This window comes from Oryctolagus cuniculus, chromosome X (assembly GCF_964237555.1).
Source record: "Oryctolagus cuniculus chromosome X, mOryCun1.1, whole genome shotgun sequence".
In the NCBI taxonomy this organism is placed as follows: domain Eukaryota; kingdom Metazoa; phylum Chordata; class Mammalia; order Lagomorpha; family Leporidae; genus Oryctolagus; species Oryctolagus cuniculus.
In genome coordinates, this window is record NC_091453.1 from 51,218,880 (window position 1) to 51,231,368 (window position 12,489).

General features: G+C 42.2%; 1 protein-coding gene across 14 annotated transcripts in view; it reads left to right on the top strand.

Moving 5' to 3' along the window:
• The window catches only part of TAF1 (TATA-box binding protein associated factor 1), a 115,246-nt gene that overhangs the window by 44,982 nt on the left and 57,775 nt on the right, over positions 1–12,489 (top strand). For all 14 annotated transcript variants that reach the window (XR_011385586.1, XM_051827188.2, XM_070067117.1 and 11 more), the window contains 5 exons: positions 301–478; positions 5,109–5,176; positions 6,564–6,686; positions 8,752–8,844; positions 8,925–9,009. Coding sequence is in view for 13 of the 14 variants with exons in the window: in XM_051827188.2 (XP_051683148.1) it covers positions 301–478; positions 5,109–5,176; positions 6,564–6,686; positions 8,752–8,844; positions 8,925–9,009 (547 nt within the window). In the remaining variant the exon portion in view is untranslated. The remainder of the gene's footprint in view (positions 1–300; positions 479–5,108; positions 5,177–6,563; positions 6,687–8,751; positions 8,845–8,924; positions 9,010–12,489) is intronic.

Consider the following 12,489-nt stretch of genomic DNA (forward strand, 5'->3'; position numbering starts at 1 on the left):
ATAGCTACAGTAAGGATGACAAGGCCCCTTGTTCTGTCTTAGTTCAGATGGAGTAGTAGTTTATAACCCAAGGTACCTGGAACTCCTAATTCTTTGGGATGTAGGTGGTGGTGGTGGTGGTGGTGGTAGTGGTGGTTATTGTTGTTTAACAGTTTAGTAGAGAACAAAAGACCTACTCCAACCTGGAAATACTCCTTTGAGAGTTGATAGAAACGTAGAGAGGTAAGATGTGAGAGAGTCTTCAGGAATTTTCTCTGGTAAATTTTTGCTCATGAGTGGTGCTGGTTTTTGTTTGCACAGACGTACCCTTTTCACACTCCAGTCAATGCCAAGGTTGTGAAGGACTACTACAAAATTATTACCCGACCAATGGACCTACAAACACTCCGTGAAAATGTGCGTAAACGCCTTTATCCATCTCGGGAAGAATTCAGAGAGCATTTGGAACTCATTGTGAAAAACAGTGCAACCTACAATGGTAAGAATCATCTATGAAGGTCATCACCACCTTTCAGATGTTTATCATTTACTGTCCTTAATTCAGACTACATTGGGCTGACTTAAAGAACTGCAATGTATTAGTGCATTAAGGGGTATGAAATGAGTATATTTTCAGTCATTTAATATGAGGAGTCTTCAAAAAGGTTGTAGAAACTGGAATTCAAAGATAATGTGAATTTTCCATAAACTTTTTGAAGCCCTCTTTAAATGTTGCTTCTTTTTATTCCTACTGTTTAATCTTTAATATATTCTCAGTTTATCTATTGAAATAGTTGGATGAAGAGTAGTGAGCAGAAGAAGTGAGCCTAGGTAAATAGACAGAGGCATTCAGTGGAAATGGAACCTGTGCAGAGTATGTGTTTGTCACCAGATTTGCTGTGTGTGAATCTTTGATCTATATATTTGTTAAAGGGGCTATTATTATGTCCATTTTGCTCAAAGCTAGAATGATAAGGAGGAAGAAATATGAGTCTTAAAGATTTGTTTATTTTGAAAGGCAGAATAACAGAGAGAGAAAGGGAGATACATAGAGAAAGAGAGATCTTACATCCACTGGATCACTCCTCAAATGGCTGCAACAGCCAGGGCTGGTTCAGGCTGAATCCAGGAGCCTGGAATGTCATCCAAATCTCCCATATGGGGGCAGGAGCCCAAACACTTGGACCATCTTCCACTGCTTTCCCAGGCACATTAGCAGGGAGCAGGATCGGAAGGAAGTGGAGCAGCCAGACTCAAACTACTACTCTGATATGGGATGCCAGCATTGCAGGCAGTGGCTTAACCCACTCTGTCACGACGCTGGCCACTATTTCTGGGTCTTAAAAGAGCAGAAATAATTCAGCTTCCGCATATAAAGGATTAAATGTGCCAGTTTCCAGTTGCCTCCTTGTTCACAGTCATGTAAGTGTAGGGATTCAGAATATAGACAGAGTATGAGTCATGGCTCTTCCACTTACTAAATGACTTACCATGGGCAAGTTGTTTAAATTCATAGCCTCCTTAATTTTTCTATCTGTAAACATGGTACCATAGAAGTAGTACCTAGATTTTAAAATCTTTTACAAGCAAGCCCAACCCATTTATTTAGTCTCATCTCCAGTGACTGGCTCCCACACCCAAAATAGATTTTTGCCACCTTCACTGTTGTGTACTAAATCCTGTGCCATCATATCTCTTTTTTTTATTATTATTATTTGACAGATAGAGTTAGACAGTGAGGGAGAGAGACAGAGAGAAAGGTCTTCCTTCCATTGGTTCACTCCCCAAATGGCCGCTACAGCCGGAGCTATGCCGATCTGAAGCCAGAAGCCAGGTGCTTCTTCCTGATCTCCCATGTGGGTGCAGGCGCCCAAGCACTTGGGCCATCCTCCACTGCTTTTCTAGGCTACAGCAGAGAGCTGGACTGGAAGAGGAGCAACCGGGACTAGAACAGGCGCCCATTTGGGATGCTGGCGCCACAGGCAGAGGATTAACCAAGTGAGCCATGGCGCCGGCCCCACCATCATATCTCTTTATAGTCTTTGTCCTCTTTCTGTAATGCTTTCTTCCCTTCAGTGGTAAATTTCCACTTGTATTTCCAGAACATTTTGTATTTCTTCATAAAGACTGATCAAAAAAAAGACTAAGCAGATTACTCAAAATAACCATTTTTCTATTCTCCGTACCTCCCCCAGAAAAATTAAATCAACTTTCATAATTGTTATTGTTATGGCATAGTTATTTATACATCTGACTTTGTGTCCTCCTAGAGAGACTGTGTCTTACTTATATTTATTTTCCCAAGGACTAGCAGAGTGCCAGAAATATATGAGGTATCTTCAGAAAGTTCGCGGAAAGTGCATATTATGAGAAAATGCATGGATTTCAAAAAATTTTGCAACAAAATAAACTTATTTTTTGGACCAGTATTGTGGCACAGCAGTTAAGCTACCACCTGTGACACTGGTACCAGTTCGAGTACTGGCTGTTTTTGGTTCCAATCCAGCTCCCTGCTAATGCATCTAGAATACCTTGGCCATTGTTGCCATTTGGGGAGTGAACCAGTGATGGAAGATATCTTTCTCTCTGTTTCACCCCATCTCTGTCACATTTCAAATAAATGCAATAAGTTTTTTTGTTAAAAAATGGATTAGTTTAAAAATGCAAAATTTTTGATTCCATTTTAAAAAATTTTTTAATGAATTCCCTTTTTTTCCAAAGATTTATTTGTTTATTTGAAAGGCAGAGTTACAGAGAGGCAGAGGCAGAGAGAAAGACAGGTCTTCTATCCACTGGTTCACTTCCCAGATGGCCACAGTGGCTGGAGCTGGGCCCATCTGAAGCCAGGAGTCAGGAGCTTCTTCTAGGTCTCCCACATGAGTGCAGGGGCTCACGCACTTGGGCCAACTTCTACTGCTTTCCCAGGTGCATTAGCAGAGAGCTGGATCCAAAATAGAGCAACCAGGACTGGAACTGGTACCCATATGGGATGCTAGCACTGCAGGCAGTGGCTTTATCTGCTATGCCCCAGTGCCAGCCACTTAATTCCATTTTTCTGTGAGCGTTTAGAAGTACCCTCATGGGACCAATATTGTGGCTTAGTGGATTGAGCCACCACCTGCAACACAGGCATCCTGTTTGAATCCCAACTACTTCATTTGCAATCCAGCTCTCTGCTAATGCACCTGGGAAAGCAGCAGAGGCTGTCCCAAGTACTTGGATCACTACCACTCATGTGGGAGATCTGGATAGAGTTCTGTGCTCCTGGCGGTCAGCTGGTCCAGCATCAGCTGTTCTAGCCTTTTGGGGAGTGAATCAGCAGATGGAAGATCTCTCTCTCTGTCTGTCTACCTCTCTCTCTGTCACTCTGCCTTTGAAATAAATAAAATAGTTTTTTTAAAGGTTTATTTATTTACTTGAAAGTCAAGAGTTACACAGAGATAGAAGGAGAGGCAGAGAGAGAGAGGTCTTCTATCCGCTCTTTCACTCCCCATATGGCCACAATGGCCAGAGCTGCATCTATCTGAAACCAGGAGCCAGAAGTTCTTCCAGGTCTCCCACGCGGGTGCAGGGGCCCAAGGACTTGGGCCATCCTCCACTGCTTTCCCTGGCCATAGCAGAGAGCTGGATCAGAAGAGGAGCACCCGGGTCTCGAACTGGCACCCTAATTTCTGCCTGGCTGAAAAGCAGGATAGAGAATTCAGGCCAGGGCTTTAACCCACAGCACCAGCCCCTTCTTTTTGTTTTTAAGGACTTCTTTATTTATTATTTGAAAGAGTTACAGAGAGGGAAGACAGAGGGAAAGAGAAAGATCTTCCATCCGCTGGTTCACATCCCAAATGGCCATAACAGCCAGGGCTGGGCTGATTGAAAGCCAGAAGCTTCTTCCAGGTCTCCCACATGGGTGCAGGGGCCCACGCACTTGAGTCATCTTCCATTGCTTTCTCAGGCACATTAGCAAGGAGGTGGATTGGAAATTGAGTAGATGGAACTTGAACTGTGCCCAGTGGAATGCCGGCACTGCAGGTGGCGGGTTTACCTGCTATGCCACAGTTCTGGCTCCTGTTTTTCTTTATATTCCTGTCATTGAATGTGTCATTGATAGTCAAACATTTTTGAGTGAATAAACAAATTGATGCTCAAATAAATAATTGGTACTTAAGAATAAGGCTAAGGTGAAGGCTCTGGGGAACACCAAAACAAAAAGACAGGAAGGTAACCTAGTAAAGGATACTGGATGCAAATAGTTGGAATTGCTGGCTAGTAAAAATATTGTGACTAAGGCAGGCATTTATTCAGCTAAGCAATTAAGATACCTGGATTGTATATCTGACTTCTGACTCTAGCTTCCTACTAAGTAGACCCTGGGAGGCAGCAATAATGACTCAAGTAGTTGGGTTCTACCCACTGATTACACTTTCCAAATGCAAGGAACAGCCAGGGCAGGGGCGGGCCAAATTCAAGAGCCTGGAACTCAGTCCAAGTCTCTCATGCTGGTAGCAGTGACCCCAAGTACTTTTAGCCTTCACCTGCTATCTACAGGATGTACATTAGCAAAAAGCTGAATTGGAAGCAGAATAGCCTTTGTTACAAAAGAATCTCTATTACATTTCAGACTACTACTATAGTTTTCCTGAAATTCCTATAAAGACCTTCAGAAAATACTCAACTGTCTGATCTATCTCCTATACTCTGCTGATGACTGCCCTAATTTGTTTCTCATAAGGGATAGTTGTATTTTTCAAAGTTTATTTATTTGAAAGGTAAACACACCTACACACATACATACATACATGCACATACAGAGAGACAGACAGAATAAGTACCCATCTTCTGATTCACTTTCCAAATGCCTACAACAGCTAGGGATGGGCCAAGGCAAAGTTAGGAGGCTAGAACTCAATCCCAGTATCCTGTGTAGGTGACAGGGACTCAAGCAGGTAGCTGGATGGGAAGCAGAGTATCCAGAACTTGAACCAGGCACTCTAATATTGGAATGCAGGTAACTTAACTGCTGCATAAAACACCTACCCCAAGGTTCTTAAGTAAATGGGTTAAGAGGATAGCAAGCTATTAGCAGTTCTTGTTTCCCATTTTTAATGATCCCATTTCTTACTGTTCCTCTGTAGGGCCAAAGCACTCATTGACTCAAATTTCTCAATCCATGCTGGATCTCTGTGATGAAAAACTCAAAGAGGTAAGACATTTAGAATGAGAGAAAGGCAATGGAATTTTAAGATGGGAGGATGGGATGGTGGTGGCAGGGTTTAGGAAGTGCGGAATTTAACAGAAGAATATATGTGGGGATAGAAGATCTTTAGGATATGAAGGCTATAAAGAACTTGAAAAAGCAGGCCAATCCCTTTTGTAGGTTAAAATAAATCCATAGAGGAAAATGACTTGCTTTGGACATCATGAATATTTCAGTAGTGAGGATTAAAATCCAGACCATATGTAACTCAGAAAGGGTGAAGGAATGTAGCTTCCCAAGAAGTAACCTGTAGCTAAGAGACTAATCAGTGTTTTGACAAGGAGTAGTTTTAATTTTTAGAAGATTATCTACGTTTCATCATCTTAGCAAAAATAGTTGTGGCACTTTACAAGCCTACAAATATACAAGTATGATGATGATACTAATAATAGAGTGGACATTTCACAAAAGAAGATAACTAAATGGCCAGCAAACATGAAAAGAAGTCTTAACTTGGTTGATTACTGGGGAGATGCAAATTAAATTGTGAATAGTTATCATTATGTCCCACTAGAAACTCTAAAATTAAAAAGATTGATAGTACTTACTGATGAGGATGTATAGCAGTGGAAACATATTTTATTTTTTTAAGATTTATTTATTTATTTATTTGAAAGAGTTACACAGAGAGAGGAGAGGCAGAGAGAGAGAGGTCTTCCATCCACTGGTTCACTCCCCAATTGGCCACAATGGCTGGAGCTGCACCGATTCGAACTCAGAAGCCAGGAGCTTCTTCTGGGTCTCCCACGGGGGTGCAGGGGCCCAAAGCCTTAGGCCATAGCAGAGAGCTGGATCAGAAGTGGAGCATTGGATCTTGATCTGGCGCCCATATGGAATGCCGGCGCTTCAGGCCAGGGCTTTAACCCGCTGTGCCACCACGCCGGCCCCAAAACAGACATTTTGCTGTTTCTGAATCTGAAATGAATTTAGTGGGCTGAGATCCCTTATATAAAAGCCACTAATCAGTCATAATGTTCAGTGTTTTCAATAATGATTTTACAACAAAAGCAACATGATATTAAAGCCTAACTTGGTGAAGATGTTTTAATGTTGTAAGAGCTAAACTACTGACACCTAGCTATGTATATTCTATTATATGAGAATAGGATACAGAATACCTAAGGAAGTTGACACATCCCTTTTGAGCCTTTTAACTGGGTTATCACTTGTGTGTACTTTTTGCCTAGAATTGAATAGCAGACAATTCACAGTTAAACTTTTTTGGGGAAGAGTTAATATAGAGCTAACTGAACCTTTAAATTATCCTTAACTTTTCAATGTTGATAACACCTCAAGTAAACCTATGTCCTGGCTTTGTTTTCTCTCATTTCAGAAAGAAGACAAATTGGCTCGCTTAGAGAAAGCTATCAACCCCTTGCTGGATGATGATGATCAAGTGGCATTTTCTTTTATTCTGGACAACATTGTCACCCAGAAAATGATGGCAGTTCCAGATGTAAGTGCTCTGTACTAAATATTGTGAGGATAGTAAAGGGGGAAAAAAGGACAAGGTTTGCATGTGTATGTCAGTTGAAACTGCTGTATAATTTTAATTTCCAACACTTTTGCTGTGTGAGTACATTATCATTCAAATTAATGAAGCCCAGCTTTGAGGTGACGCCATGGCTTAGCAGGTTAAGCTGCTGCCTGTGAAACTGACATCTCATATGAGTGCCGGTTCGAGTGTTGGCTGCTTCACTTCCAATCCAGCTCCTTGCTACCATGACTGGGAAAGTAGCAAAGGATGGCCCAAGTGCTTGGGCCCATACACCAATGTGGGAGACTTGGAAGAAGCTTATGGCTCCTGGCTTTGGCCCATCCCCGGCCGTAGTGGCCATTTGGGGAGTAAACCAGCCGATGGAAGATCTCTCTGTCTGTCTCTCTCTCTCTAACTGCCTTTCAAATACATAAAGAGTTTTTTTTAATTTTTTTTTTTTTTAATTTTTTTTGCCAGGCAGAGTTAGTGAGAGAGAGAGACAGATAGAAAGGTCATCCTTACATTGGTTCACTCCCCTAATGGCTGCCATGGCCAGCGCTGTGCCGATCCAAAACCAGGAGCTGGGTGCTTCCTCCCGGTCTCCCATGCAGGTGCAGGGATCCAAGCACTTGGGCCATCCTCCGCTGCCCTCCCCGGCCACAGCAGAGAACTGGACTGGAAGAGGAGCAACCGGGACTAGTACCCGGCACCCCAACCAGGACTAGAACCCAGGGTGCTGGCGCCGCAAGGAAGATTAGCCAAGTGAGCCATGGCGCTGGCCCCATAAACAATTTTTTTTTTTTGAGGCCATGTTTCTTTGGGTATTTGCTTCTTGTAGACATTTGATACTTGAATGCTCCTGAACGGCCTCTGGGAGAGAGAATGCCGACTACTGGAAGGCTCTCTTTAGACAGTGTTTTGATAATTGCCCAGTTGTTTTTGTCTTTTTTAAAAAAGATCTATCAATCTAGCAGAGTTACAGAGAAGCAGAGGCAGAGAGAGAGGGAGAGGTCCTCTCTATCTATCTATCTATCTATCTAGTAGATTTACAGAGAAGCAGAGGCAGAGAGAGAGGGAGAGGTCCTCTCTATCACTCCCAAAATGGCTGCAGCAACTGAAGCTTTGCCAATCCAAAGCTAGGAGCCAAGAGCTTCTGATGGGTCTTCCACACAGGTGCAGGGGCCCAAGCACTTGAGCCATCTTCTGCTTTCCCAGGTCATAGCAGAGAGCTGGATGGGTAGTGGAGCAGCCGGGACTTGAAGCAACACCCATATAGGATGCTGGCACTGCAGGCAGTGGCTTTACCCACTACACCACAACGCCAGCCCCTGCTGTCTTTTGTTTGTTTGTTTGTTTTTGTTTTTTTGTTTTGCTATTTACAACTTTTTAAAAAAGATAAATTTATTTATTATTTGAATGGCAGAGTACTTGCAACTTCATAAGCCATTGTTTGCAATGATCTTCCTTAGAAATTCTGAACTGAGTTCCCCTTTACATTGTAGGTATGTGTTCTATCTACATAACGCTGTAAAAACTTTTGAATATGACTAGGGAATAAAGAATTTAATTGTGAGTGTAGACCAGGCCTTCTTACCCTATCAGGACACAGGAATACTGAAGTCCCATGAACTCCTTAAATTTTATACAAAATTTTGCAGCTAGTATTGTGGCTTAGTGTGTTAAACTGCTACCTTCAGGACCAGCATCCAAATGGGCACCAGTTAGAGTCCTGGCTGCTCTACTTCTGATCCAGCTCCCTGCTAATGCACCTGGGAAAGCAGTGGAAGATGGCCCAAGTGCCCCTGCTACCAATGAGGGAGACCCAGAAGAAACTACTAGTTCCTAGCTTTGGCCTGGTCCATCCCTCAGCCATTGCAGCCATTAAAGTTAATATTTATTATACAAAGTTTTATATGATTATGTGTTTTGCTGGGAAGAGAATCTATAGCTTTTGTCAGGAACATTTGTGATCTAATGAAAGCTAAAAATCTGTGGTATGAAGAATGGTTTCCATTTAATTTCTCATGTTTTTTTTTTTTACTAGTCTTGGCCATTTCATCACCCAGTTAATAAGAAGTTTGTTCCTGATTATTATAAAGTGATTGTAAATCCAATGGATTTAGAAACTATCCGTAAGGTGAGTGATTTGATCTAAAATGCCTTTTGTAATCAAGCACTTTGTGCATATATGTGAGTGCCTGATTCTTTTCATTACAGAATATCTCCAAGCACAAATACCAGAGTCGGGAGAGCTTTCTAGATGATGTAAACCTTATTCTGGCCAATAGTGTTAAGTATAATGGTGGGTATTTCTTTTTTTTTTCTCTTTCCATCAATCATTCCATCCAGCATTAGTATTATTAAAGTGTGTAAAGCAGCCTTGAGCAGTGATAGTTAGCTGTGAATTAGTCAAGCGACTTTTTTTTTAAAGGAGGCTTGTATTTTTAGTGTGTTCTATAAAGTTTGCGATTAAACTTTTAATGATGAAAGTAGCAAATGCTTACTTTAGAAATTTTGGAAAGCCTAGAAAAATGAGATGTGAATAAAAAGAAAATGGATATTACTTTAACCCCTCACTGCTTTACCAAGAGATATGAAAATATACCTGGGCCCAAACCCTTAGATGAAGTTTAGGGAATTGCGACTATAGACCATGATGTGCCTCCTTGGCACATGGAGTGTTTGCTCAGTATATATGCAGGCTCTGTGACATATGCCAGGCTCTGTGCTAGCTACTTAATGAGAAAGATAGTTACTGTTCCTTGAGTAAATCATAATCCAGTTGATGGTGAGAGACAAATGCAGTTTGACAGGACTGTAATAGAAGGAAGTACAAAGTACACTGGAGGAGGAGAAGGAAGATTTTAACCTGAAAATTAAAAAAGGCTTCATAATCAAGCTAATGAAGTTAAGTTTTGAATAACTCACTTGTTAAGCAAACATTGATGGCCTTTATATGTACTGACACTGATAAGTACTACAAATGCAAAAGCAAATTAGACATGGTCTAACATAATCATGATTATAGTTTAGTCTGAGAAATAGAAAATTGGAATACTTAATTTTTTAAGTAAAGAATTTTACCAGTGGTTTTAAGTAGAAAAAGAAAATAATAATAAAATAAGATAATAAACTGTTCCTCGACAGTGAAAACAAGGGCTGTTCAAGTCATTGCTTGGAATACTTAAATATTAAGCTTGAAGCATGCACAGAGGGTTACAGGACAGGATACCTAAATCAAAGTGTAATTAGCAGAAGCTTTCTAGAAGAGAATTTTGCTGATTTCTGAAAGATCAATGGCCTTTGATAGGCAAAGAATATGGAGAAAATATCCTAGGTAATATGTAAAGGCAGAGGCCTGAAATTGCATGATAGGCTTAAGAAACTAGTTGTTGAGATTACAGTTGGGATTGCATATTGGTGAACAAAACTAACCAGTTAATGTGTTTTGAAAGACAGGGAATGAAGCAGGAAACATCAATCTCATGTAACTTCTTAAGCAAAGTAGCAGAAGAAGCTAAGGGCATTTGAAAGGATTTCTTAGCATACTGAGGTCTCACCCGAGTCCACATGATTGTATGACTTTTCTTCTGTAATGTTTCTTTTTAAATGTATGTTTACTTTCATCTACTTGAAAGGCAGAGAAACAAAGAGATTGATTCCATCTGCTGGTTCACACACTCTCCAAATGCCCAGGATAGCCAGACCAAACCCAGGAACCCCAAACTTAATCTGCATCTCCCACAGGGGTGACGGGGCCCCACACACTTCAGCTTTCCAGGATGTATTGGAGAAACTGGATTGGAAGTGTGGTAGCCAAAATTTGAGCCAGGCACTCTGATATGGGATGCGGGAGTGCCAAGTAGCAACTTAACCCATTGTGCCACAGTGCCCACCTACCCTTTCCTGTAATGTTTAGCAGTTCAAGAAGTACAGCTGTAAATTTGTCAGGTAGAAGAGATAGAACTGGTTGGAGGAGATAAGGAAGGGACAACCAGAAAGACATGAGAAAATGAACACTATGGGCAGAGAATAAAATGTTCAGTATCATAGAGGAATGAAAAAACAGGGCAAGTTCAGAGAACTATACAAGGGGTCTTATGGAAAGTACATGTTGTGGGAAAAGTATGCATGAATTAAATTTTTTTTCACTAAAGTAAACTTTAATTCCATTTTTCATGAATTCTTTGAAGTACCCTTGTATTTGACTAGATCGAATATATTAAGACAAGTGGTAGGGGATGAGCCTTCCATATTTTTTCCTTCTGGGTAGGGTTGAAAGAATCTGCTTTCACCTTTGTGCTCTTATTACTAATCAGAAATTAGAGAGTAGAAATGCCCCCTTGTCAGGCTAATTATTTCTCTATTACTGTTTTCTGAAAACACCTGAAGCTAGTCAGCTGGAGTTTTGGTAATAAGTATTGGTGGGGAGCAGGCATTTGGCTTAGTAGTTAATGATGCTGTGTGGTATGCTTATATCCCCTATCTGAGTGCCTGGGTTTGAGTCCTGGCTCTGTTGCAAATTCATGCTTCCTGCTAATGCAGACCCTGGGAGACAGCAGGTGATGGCTGAAGTATTTGGGTCCCTGCCATCCATGTGAATGACCTGGATTGAGTTCCTGTTTCCCTGGCTGTGGCCCAGCTTTGGCTATTGCAGGAATTTTGGGAGTGAACCAACAGATGAAAATTTTGTCTCTATCTGCCTCTCAAATAAATAATAGTTAAAGAAGTATTGGTGGGCTCACAGATTAAAAAAAAAAAAAAAAAAGAATGCGGGCTGGTGTTGTGGCATAGCCAGTAAAGCTGCTGCCTGCAATGCTGGCATCCCATATGGGCACCAATTTGAGTCCAGCTGCTCCACTTTTTTTATTTTTTTGAAAGGCAGAATGGACAGTGAGAGAGAGACAGAGAGAAAGGTCTTCCTTTTCCGTTGGTTCACCCCCCAATGGCCACTGCGGCCGGCGTACTGCGCCAATCTGAAGCCAGGAGCCAGGTGCTTCTCCTGGTCTCCCATGTGGGTGCAGGGCCCACGCACTTGGGCCATCTTCCACTGTACTCCTGGGCCACAGCAGAGAGCTGGACTGGAAGAGGAGCACCCAGGACAGAATCTGGTACCCTGACTGGGACTAGAACCCCGGGGTGCCGGTGCCGCAGGCGGAGGATTAGCCTATTGAGCCGTGGCGCCGGCCATTGCTGCTCCACTTCTGATCCAGGTCACTACTAATGTGCCTGGGAAAGCTGTGGATGATGTTGCAAGTGCTTGGGCCCCTGCACCCATGTGGGAGACCCGGAAAAAGTTCCTGGCTCCTGGTTTCAGTCTGCCCAAGGCCTGGCCGCTGCAGCCTTTTGGGGAGTGAACCAGTGGATAAGAAAATCTTTAAAAGAAATACAGTGTTTTTTTTTTTAAGATTTATTTGAAAGACAGAATTAGAGAGGTAGAGACAAAGAGAGGTCTTCCATCTGCTGGTTTACTCCCCAGATGGCTGCAGTGACTATAGCTGAGCCAGTCTAAAGCCAGGAGCCAGGAGCTTCTTCCGGGTCTCCCAGGTGGGTGCAGGGGCCTAAGGATTGAGCCATCCTCTGCTGCTTTCTTGGGCACTTTAGCAGGGAGCTTGATAAGAAGTGGAGCAGCTGGGACTGGAACCGGCACCCATATGGGATGCCAGCACTGCAGGCCGAGGCTTTAACCTGCTGCACCATAGTGCCAGCCACAGAAATAAAGTTTTAACAAAAGGTTGCTTGTCCTGGTGGTGACTGACTTAAGACATAGGACAAACTTAAG